Source organism: Schistocerca cancellata, chromosome 4 (assembly GCF_023864275.1).
Source record: "Schistocerca cancellata isolate TAMUIC-IGC-003103 chromosome 4, iqSchCanc2.1, whole genome shotgun sequence".
Taxonomy (NCBI): Eukaryota; Metazoa; Arthropoda; class Insecta; order Orthoptera; family Acrididae; genus Schistocerca; species Schistocerca cancellata.
This window is the reverse complement of record NC_064629.1, coordinates 731,748,926-731,760,284: the sequence shown is the minus strand read 5'-3', so window position 1 is coordinate 731,760,284 and position 11,359 is coordinate 731,748,926. Positions and strand designations below refer to the sequence as shown.

The 11,359-nt window shown below is 43.6% G+C and overlaps 1 protein-coding gene across 1 annotated transcript in view; it reads left to right on the top strand.

Annotated features, from left to right (window-relative positions):
* The first annotated feature begins 343 nt into the window (after window positions 1-343).
* LOC126183826 (NACHT and WD repeat domain-containing protein 2) overlaps window positions 344-11,359 on the top strand; it is a 293,040-nt gene continuing 282,024 nt past the window's right edge. The window contains 1 exon segment of the mRNA XM_049926082.1: window positions 344-446. Coding sequence (XP_049782039.1) covers window positions 344-446 — 103 coding nt within the window.

The window sequence follows — 11,359 nt, the reverse complement described above, 5'->3', positions numbered from 1 at the left end:
CACCAGTATAACATTATATTTTACAGCAATACTGCTTTCAGGCTAGCAAGATCACATGAGGAATCACACTTAGTCGCCAAAGGGGACAGACATGGAGGAGCTCTAACTTGCACCAGAATATGGACGAGCAAAATTTTACATGCATCAAAATTGATCCTCAGTCAACATTTAAATGGTGGATACTCAAAATACAGAACATTATCTTCTTATCCGTTACAGTTGTGACTGCTCAGCTTTAAGCGCTGTTATTGTGCGCTGTTATTGTTTTTTTCATATTTGATGATAATGTACTGTTAGATTGGTTTTGTTTACAGGAACATAGAAATCTACTCTATCAACAACCATGGATGATCGAACTATAGACTTAATTTTCTCCGGGTCCCTTGAGAGTCTACCTCCTGTGAGTTCAAAAATTGTGAGGATATTCACAAGCTCCACGTTCACTGGTAAGCTACCACAATACAAATATTATCATTTAATTTACTCTTAAGTTTTTCTAAAGAGAATCACATAATAGTTCTTATTTACAATATTACTGTATATGAACTACGCAAGGAATTTGAGGACGCTTTTTTTAACATAAAAACTGTAGTTGTTTATCGAGATATTTTATTCCTTATTCCTCCAATAGGAGGAATATATATATATATATATATATATATATATATATATATATATATATATATATATATATATATATATATATATATATATCAAAACCACTGCTATTAGCCGGCCGGAGTGGCCGTGCCGTTCTAGACGCTACAGTCTGGAACCGAGCGACCGCTACGGTCGCAGGTTCGAATCCTGCCTCGGGCATGGATGTGTGTGATGTCCTTAGGTTAGTTAGGTTTAATTAGTTCTAAGTTCTAGACGACTGATGACCTCAGAAGTTAAGTCGCATAGTGCTCAGAGCCAACCACTGTTATTATACACCAGTAAACTCGGGCCCTCCCTTGAAATAGACGTTAAATGCACATGTCAGTGAGATAGATGAAACTAAGTCGAAATCTCAGTTAACGGAATCGATGAGCTGAAAAGTTAGTAATTCAAAGTAATCTAGTAACCACAAACACAGGGCTACAAAAAATTGTTTCTAAAAATTATTTACGTCTTTGAAGCATATTCTGAATATTTTTGCAGTCCTGATTTCGACAATGACATTCGTTTTTCTTCATCAGGTCATGTTTTTATGCTAACTTGATTTCATAAAAGTGCGAACTTGAACGAAATACATTGAATTTTTGTGACATGACCTGTATATTTTGTTAATATTTCTTCTCGAAATTTGATTTTTCACAGGAAAAAAATCTTTTTATAAATATAAAACACTATACGACAAAACTATATTAATTAAACAAATGTAATAGCATACACTGTGTAACGGAGATTGATACACTATGTGATCAAAAGTATCCGACACCTGGTTGAAAATGACTAAGAAGTTCGTGGTGCCCTCCATTGGTAATGCTGGAATTCAATATGGTGTTCGCCCACCCTTAGCCTTGACAACAGCTTCCACTCTCTCAGTCATACATCCAATCAGGTGCTGGAAGGTTTCTTGGGGAATGGCAGCCCATTCTTCACGGACTGCTGCACTGAGGAGAGGTATCGATGTCGGTCGGTGAGGCCTGGCACGAAGTCGGCGTTCCAAAACATCCCAAAGGTATTGTATAGGATTCAGGTCCGGACTCTGTACAGACCAGTCCATTACAGGGATGTTATTGTCGAGTAACCACTCCGCCACAGGCCGTGCATTATGAACAGCCACTCGATCGTGGTGAAAGATGCAATCGCCATCCCCGAATTTCTCTTCGACAGTGGGAAGCAAGAAGGTGCTTTAAACATCAATGTAGGCCTGCTGTGATAGTGCCACGCAAAACAACAAGGGGTGCTAGCCCCCTCCATGAAAAACACGACCACACTATAACACCACCGCCTCCGAATTTTACTGTTGGCATTATACACGCTGGCAGATGATGTTCACCGGCCATTCGCCATACCCACACCCTGCCATCGGATCGCCCCATTGTGTACCGTGATTCGTCACTCCACACAACGTTTCTCCACTGTTCAGCCGTCCAATGTTTACGCTCTTTACACCAAGCGTGGCGTCGTTTGGCATTTATCTGCGTGATGTGTGGCTTATGAGCAGCCGCTCGACCATGACATCCAAGTTTTCTCGCATAGCGCCTAACTGTCATAGTACTTGCAGTGGATCCTGATACAGTTTGGAATTCCTGTGTGATGGTCTGGATAGATGTCTATCTATTACATTTTATGACCGTATTCAACAGTCGGCGGACTATTTCACCCAACAGACGATGTCGACCTGTACGCTTTTGTGCTGTACGTGTCCCTTCACGTTTCCACTTCAGTATCACATCGGAAACAGTGGACCTAGGGATGTTGAGGAGTGTGGAAATCTCGCGTACAAACGTATGACACAAGTGACACGCAATCACCTGACCACGCTCGGAGTCCGTGAGTTCCGCGGAGCGCCCCATTCTGCTCTCTCACGATGTCTAATGACTACTGAGGTCACTGATACGAAGTACCTGGCAGTAGGTGGCAGCACAATGCACCTAATATGAAAAACGTATGTTTTGGGTGTGACCGGATACCTTTGATCACGTAGTGTACGTGTCAATTGCATGAGAAGCCATCATTGTTCGAAATTCAGAGCTTGATTGTAAGTTTCCTGGAATATGCAGAATGTTCAGCAGCACGAATGTCTCTCATCGAAGTCAAACAGTAGTCTGCCATCATGAGTGCATCCAAGCGTCCCTGATACCTGGTCTCCATCTCTTTCATCTACTGATGGAATCACTTGCCCTGCTCGTCGCTCACTGCTTCCAGATTCGCGGGAAATCGAACTATATGTAGAATAAGTATTGCATTTTAACACTCAAGTTGGGTTCAAGGTATCTGAAAGTGGTCAGCGTAGTAATAACACGTTCTACGTAGTTCATCGCGTTATTTCTGCCTAGAAAGGTCTTCACCACCATAAAAAATACCATCTACCCTTCTACTTTCAGTTTCTTCATAGTGTTTGCGAACATCCTATATCTTTACAGTACAACAATTTCTTCTCTTTTGGAAAAAAAATCGAGGAACTTTTTGTGTTCGTTGCGATGGAAAGTGATTCGAATACTGTGAGATAGGAAGTTTTTTCTTTCAATCTTATTGCCAACAATTTGGCGAAAGATTTTGACAAGCTGAGATCGCCAACTAGATCACTGAGTTCCCGTTGAGAAAAAGGAATTGTGGCATCATTATTAACATCTAAATATTATTCTTCTCTTTCTTCAACACTAGCGGAGACTTCGTTACTAATGTCAGAAAGTGCTCCGGAGACCGGTATTGGAGTTTCCTCGTGATGAGCTGGAGGACAATGTCCTGATGCAAGATCAGGTCCTTTCTGTTAGTCCCAGGCACTTCAGCAGTGCAGGAGTTGCGCTCTGTGGCATGGTTTGTCGGTCTCTCCAGACAGTGGGAATTCCAAATTTCAAGGAATTCTTCTTGCCGTTGGTCTACCGACGCCGATACTCGGTGAATGTGTTGCATACCGTGTGTTGTGCCTGAGCTTTATCTTGGCCACCGATCTGCATAAATAAATAAGCCAGGTAACTACGCTTTATGGAACTTGTAACTGAATTCCTCTTAGCAACCATGGTGTGTTCCCTGTAGACGCAATATATCGGGATTGTTTTTGCACCGCCTTCTTGCTGAAATCATTTAATTGGCTTGTAAATAAAAAGTTTTAATATAAAACAGTGTAAATTGTGAAATAATAAATTAGTATTTGCCCAGGTTTTCGCTATATGTGTCATAACACACGAAAATTCAATAACTCAAAAAGTTGATATGTTTGACCTAAAACAATGTCATTTTTCAAATTAGTACATCACAATTACAAAAAAATCAGTAAAAAAACTTAGACTATTTTTTCATTGCTACCCAGTGAAATATAGAGGAAGGAAGAGAGTAAGTTTAAGGCACTGCTGGACACGGAGTGGTTTTCAAGAGCTGGAGGTTTCGCACCATTTCACAGTTTTTGGTTTCCAGCGTTGACCTTCAAACACGTGAATTGAGCTGAGTGTCCGCTGTTCTCGTCAGTAGATTTTTATACATTTCACATATTTTAAAGATTACAGATCCGGATATTTAAATCTAATATCCTACCATATGAACTTATGGGAACAGAACTCCCGAATTTATAATACTTAATACTGTATAAAGCTGGATTGGTGGTTGATGGAATGCATGGAGACATTGTTATCAAAGAGGATGAAATAGTTGTAAGAATGTGGAATCGTCTAATGATCATGACTGATTTAAAACTAACAAGAATGGAGTTCGGTTTGGCGTGGAGATCGGGGAAAATTGTTCGATGACAGATAAGAAAACAATTTAAAAACAACGAAATCTGTACTTTTGTCTCTAATTACATCCATGAATAACTAAGTTTAAAAAATACATTTTTTAAAATAGAAGAACCTCATAAATAGTATTTGTCGTTTCTGTTCAGAAAAAGATGGTTTCATCTGATTCAGAGGGGGACGAGTTACGTCTGTTCCTAAAAATTTGTCCAATTTTAGAATTTTTTTTCAATCGGGACAGACGAGGTTGGAGTACTATAATACCAGGCAACATCCTTTGGCCCACTGGTATAGCTTTACTGTAGACAGTACCCTAACCAAGTAGTAGTTTAGACACAAAAGACTTTTCAACACTGTGACAAACAAAATTTGTGGCGTCAACATTAGTCATTTACGGTCTCTGCATCATTCATTCCTGTACCATGAAATCTAGCCCAGAAATTCAGTAGCGTTGCTACTTTTTTGTCTTTACTATTTAAGAAGTGTTGCATTTTGTATTCAGCTAGAATCTGTGTTTCTTCGGTCTTCGAATTGCTAGCTTCAAGAAGTGAGAATCACATAAAGCGGCCAATTTCGAAGCAGATCGTGATGCAGTTGAAATTAGACGCTTCTCAACATGTTCGTTAATATACGCTAAATATTATTTTGTTGTTTCACTAGTAAAACTGTTATTTAAAGAGATTTCGTGAACTGATCTAATAACTTGCGTGCAGGTCACGTAGGCGACGTGTTAAAAATAATGGGATCTTTATTTATCTTCATCAATGTTATCTTCTTCAAAATAATACCCATTAGATATTATATACTAATACCAGATCTTTTACCAATTCCCAAAGCACTTTAGGAGTTCTATCTTTGGAACAGCTTTTAGCTTTCGCAGCGAAGACATGTCTCACAAATATGGTGTCTGGGACTATCATTACTGTATTGTTTTTGGCGAAAAATTCGCGATCAATCATTGGAATGTGAGAAGATGCAGTATCGTGGAGCAAAAGCTACGAATTGTTTCGCCACAAATCCGGACGCTGTTTTCGGACTGCATCACGAAAACGACGCTGAACTTGTAAGTGGTATTGCTTATTGATAGTTCGACTTTGTGGCAGAAACTCGTGGTCCACTATGCAGTTAAAGTCTCAACACACAGTGAGCATGACCTTCACAAGTGACCGGACTTGCCGAGTCTTTCCTGTCTTGGGGATCCAGAATGATTTCAGTAGGACGATGGATCACTAGTTTCCACGTCATATCTGCAAACCCATATTTGATAATCTATTATGAGATGCTTCAGTATTTCTGAATGGTTGACTTCATCTATATAGTGACTCTTGAGCTCCTTGCATTCGCTTTTTTGTGCGAAATTCTGCAATTATAAAATTAGTTTTCCCGTCACTTCTCATACCCAAAACCCCAGAAAAACATTTCGTGGCATGTGCCAGACGATGTACCAACATTACCATGGACTTCTCTGACCGTGACTCGGCAATTGTTCACAATCATTTCCTTCAATTTTTCCCGATTTCTTTAGTTGATGATATGGTGGGGCATCCAAGGCGCTCCTCATCTTCGTCTTCACAGACTTCTTTGAAACGCTTACACCACTCGCAAACCCTTATGTTACTCATAGCAGACTCATCAAATGCAATATTCAACGTTTCTAAAACTTTACTCGAGCAATTTTTTAACAAAATAAATAATCACCGATACTACTTTAACACATATAAACACTTTGATAGCTGACCACAGACTACTAAGTACCCGATATGGATATCACTGTACAGACACATTTAAGATATGTATACCAACAGGACAACGAAAAAATCGTGTGAATCGTACTAACGCAACAAGCGAAATTGAAAGATTCTAGTTACTTTTTGACACACCGCGTATTTTCCGTTCGTGAGTGCAGTAATCACTGTATGTGAAAAAGTGAGCAATATGTAATTTCAATTTGTTGATTCTGTTGAAGAAGTGGTAATGTCGCTTTTCCTCTAATATCTTTGAAATTCGATAACTTCTTGCTAGCAACATTGCTTTGCCTCATAAAAATTTTAAAAATGTGCTACTGCTACGCGAATGCCTTGCAAGCGGTGATGATACATTAAAATATATTTCATTTACTTGGAATAAGTAATGATATCGACGCAGTTCAATAACATCTGAATTGTACTATTATTTTTCACGCCATGTAGCTGAGGTTCTAGTTAAATTGAAAAGAATCTGGAAAAGACAGAAGAGAGAGCACATTAACTTTGAGAAATTGAAAGACAAAGGCAGTTGTGAAAAATTAGAGAATGCATGTTGTGAAATCATGATGCAAGGACACAAAACGGAGTGCACAAAAGGAAGATGGGATCGTTTTAAAAATGGGATCAAAAAGATAACTAAGGAAACGCTTGGAAGTCAAGGAGAGGAAAAAAGTAAATAAAGAATGGGTAACACTATATATGAAAACCAAGATGGATGACCGCAGGAAATGGAAAACTGTAAACACAGAAGAAGGGAAGGGCAACTACAGGAGGTTAAATAATGAATTAAGAAGGGAGACAGAAAAGCAATGGAGAAATGGCTGACAGAAAAGTGTGACAAAATAGAGAAATTAGAGAAAGAAGGAAAATATGATTTGATGTACAAAGAAGCAATGGATTTGACACTGAGGGAAAAGAGAAACAACAATGGACTAAAGGAAGTAGAGGCAGCAGACGGTAAAATGGTGAGTGTACCCCAAGAAATAATGAGAAGATGGGAAGAATATATAGAATGGCTATACGCTACAGACAGCCGACCAAGTGAACAAGAGCTTGGGATAGAAGAAGCAGATAAAGTTTCAGATGAAGACAAAGGAAATGCAATACTGACTAGTGAGATTGAAGCTTCTATGAAGGAGATGAAAAATGGAAAGGCAATGGGAATTGATGAGATTCCTGCGGAACCGCCGAAGCCATTGGAGAAAGAAGGGAAAATAGAGTTGACTGAATTGTGTAATCAAACATACATGACAGGAAAATGGCCAAAGGGCTTTACAGAAAGTATCTTAATGCCTATACAAAAGAAAAAGAACAGCAAAAAGCGTGAGGAACATAGAACAGTGAGCCTGATATCGCATGCAGCCGAAGTCTTGGTGAAGACGCTCAACAGAAAGCTATATGGAAAGCTGAATTGCGTAATAGGAGACGAACAATTTGGTTTCAGGCAAGGAGTGAGGACTAGAGATGCCATTGGACTACTAAGTGATAGGGGAGAGGTACATGGAGAAGAAAAGGAGGGTATATGTTGTGTTCATTGATGTTGAGAAGGCTTCTGACTGTGTCGGATGGGACAAACTGATGGAAATCCTAAGGAAACATGGAGTTGACCGGAGGGATAAACGGCTAATTAGAAATTTATATTTGAACCAGAGAGCAAGAGTAAGAATAGGAGGTGTGATGACTGAAGAAACTGGACTGGGAAGAGGTGCAAGACAAGGTTGTTGTTTATCACCAACACTATTCAGTTTCTATTTCGAAGAAATTATTTAATGAAAGTTTTGATGGAAGAAGAGGAGTTTGTATAGGGGGTCTGAGAATGGAGTGTGTAAGATTTGCAGACGACATGGTTGTGATGGCAAAGAGTGCAAGAGAGATGGAACAAACGTTAGATGATCTAAACACAAAATTAGAAGAATATGGAATGAAGATTAATAAGAAGAAAACGAAAAGCATGGTAACTGGAGAAAAGGGGAGAAAATGCCGTATGAAAATAGGGGGAGAGGAAATTGAGCAAGTGAATAACTTCAATTACTTGGGAAGTGTAATAATGGATGATATGTATTGCTTAGCAGAAATTAGGACAAGAATTGCAATGGCAAAAGAAGGATTCAAGAGGAAACAGAAATTACTTTGCGGACCACTAAACAAAGATCTGAGGAAGAGACTTGCCAAATGTTACAACTGGAGCGTTGCACTGTATGGTGCGGAGGCCTGAACACTGAGGAAGGAAGATGAAAGAAGATCTGAGGCACTAGAGATGTGGATATGGAGAAGAATGGAAAAAGTGAAATGGGAAGAGCGAGTAAGGAATGAAGAAGTATTAAGAAGAGTTGGGGAAGAAAGAAACATTTTGAAAGTCATCATAAAGATAAAACGGAACTGGATTGGACGTTGTTTGAGGAGGGACTGTTTATTGAAGGAAGGAATAGAAGGAACGGTGGAGGGAAAAAGGGGAAGAGGAAAAAGAAGATATCAAATGCTGGACAATATCAAAGGAGACAAATATTCAGAAATGAAAAGACTGGCTATGGACATACAAAAGTGGAAGAGGCTTAGCCCATGACAAGACCTGCCGCAAGGTAGAATATCATACTACTATTAGTATGTGAGCTACATATGAACAGTGCAAGATGGACAGATGTCTGTGACGGTGGTAATTTACACTACCGAAAATACTTGTTCACCTTCTCCACATTTTTTCTTTAATTTCATGTACCGCATTGTGCGCCTTGTGTATTTTTTTGAAGAACACATCTTTCAAGATATGTAGCAGTAGTGAGTCCTTTACATAATGTATCGCTACGGAGACGACTGGAAAACTATGCATTTTTGCTTAGGTCACTATTTTAGGCTCCAACAAATGTTGCACGAGCAAAATGTCCAACTAAAATGTCTATCAGTTGCACATTAAGAGGAGATTGAAATGGTGGTTCGCCTTATGCATACGTTTGTAATAATACAGTTTCTTTTTCTAATTTAAGGCATACCAGATCTGCATGGATACGTTGTGTTTCATAAATTCACATCTGAAACAGCAAGGCCAGTGTTGTGCATAGCGAGAAATAGGTGCATCTACAAACTTCTGAAATACACCATTGTTTGCAAGAATGATCTTTCGCGCGGTAGAAATAATGAAGCTCGTCAAGCTGTCGAAGGTTTTCTTTCCTTCGATGCATTCCTTGTAGTAATTTATGGCCTCCTGATTGTATTTCCCCTCATTATTATAGTAATATTTACACTGAGGTGACAACAGTCACAGTGTAGCAATATGCGCTTATGCAGATGGCAGCAGTATCACGTACACGAGGTATAAAAGGGCAAGGCATTATCGGAGCTGCGATTTACGCACGACGCACGCACACGAGTGCTGTTCGAGATGTCGATGAGAGAGGATGCTTTTCTTGCGAAGGGTGTGGCGGATCGCCGTCCGTCGGGGCCAGCTCAGGCGACTGAGTTGATCCCGGTGGCGGCCCCATCCGGCCCCCCACTTATGACGAACCGGCTTTCGACAACTGACGATGACAGGATTGACTCTTCGGATTATGACGCGCACTCTCGTGATCGAGTGTTCATTCTTATGAACAAACTCGCCCACGGGGGCCCCTACCCTGGTCGGGAGGACGACGAGGCGGCTATACTCGCCTTCTGTAACATTCAGAAGGCTGCCGCTCTACCGCACACGAGGCAGCGGGTGTCGGGTGTGCCACCGAGAGCCCCGCCGGTCGCATCGCACGAATTTGCGGTCCCGGCGGTGGCGGCCTCGGCGGGAGTTGCGCCGCTGGCCTCGACCACTCAATAGGTCGATGTGCCCCCGGTTTCCCCCCCTGGTCCCAGAGACACGAGAAGAGCCCGTGGCTGCGCTAGCTGCGGCCACCGAGATGGAGGACGTCGACCTGCCCGACGCAAATCTGGCTGAGGCGATTGCCGAGTCAGAGCGCCGTGACACCGACCTTGACGCCGCCCGCGTGCCCAGAAAGCGCCGGGCTGTGACGCATGACGATTCCGACACTCCCTCTCAGACATCTGAAGCAGAGAGGCCGCGGAAGAAGGCCTCCAGGGCCTCCAGCACCTCCACCACAGAGTCTGGGATGACTATCGCGGGCTCCTCCCGGAGCACCGCCGCGCAGAGATCGACGAAGACAACGCGGCGGCCCACTCGTTCACCTGCCGCCTCCCGGCAGCCGGACGAGGACGGTTTTGTCGCCCCACCCCGGCGGCACACTGCCAGGGCTGCTGCGCTGCAGCAACCGACCCCGCTGCCGACCGCCAACACGTTTGCGGGCGCCAGCGTCGATGCGATGGAGGATGGCGCCGCGCCTCTGGCGCCTGCCCAAAAGAAGCCGCCGCCTATCGTCATACAATGGGCCGGCGAGTACAAGGAGTTCCAGCAGAAACTGGACAGGGTGGCCACGTCCGCCGCTGTCAAGAACGCTGGCCGTGACCTCTACAAGGTCACGGTGTCATCCAAAGAGGAGTACCGCGCGGTGATGGACGGCATCTGCAAAGATGGCCTCCCGTGCTACACGCACCCCTCCGAGCCGCTCAAACTTCTGAAGGTGGTCTTCCGCCACCTTCCCCTCAAGTTTGGTGCGGACTACCTTCGAGAGGAGCTCGAGGACATGGGCTTCGGCGTCCGGTCCACCGGACTGATGAAGTCTCCACGCACGCACCTCGACATGCCGCTGTACCAGGTTGTCCTCGTTGACAATCTGGAAAACCGGAAGATTTTCCAGGTGCAGCGGGTCGGCCGGGTCAAGGTCGCGGTGGAACCTCTCCGGGCCAAAGGCAAGAGAGCCCAGTGCTTTTCCTGCCAGAGGCTCGACCACGTCTCCCGCTACTGCTCCATGTTGCCCCGCTGCGTCAAGTGCGCGGGACAGCACGAGAGCAAGTCCTGCGGGCTTTCCAGGGAAGAAAAGCCGACGTGCTGCAACTGCGGCGCCACGCACGTTGCCAGCTACAGAGGCTGTTCGGCCTTTAAAAGGGGCCGAAATCAACAGAGGGGAGGGGCTGCTCCTTCTCGTAAGGTGCACCCGTCCACCAGCTTTGCTGCCGCCACCAAGGGCGGACCATCAGCCTCCACCACCCGAAGTTCGGCACAGGTGGAGGGCGAGACGCAGCAACCGACCGCGCCGTCCACAGCTTCGCCCGTGGGGGTCGCAACCCCCGCGCCCACGCAGGGCGCGCGGGTTGCCGCCCCGCGCAGGCGTTGCCGGCGCGCGGGCCGGGCAGTCC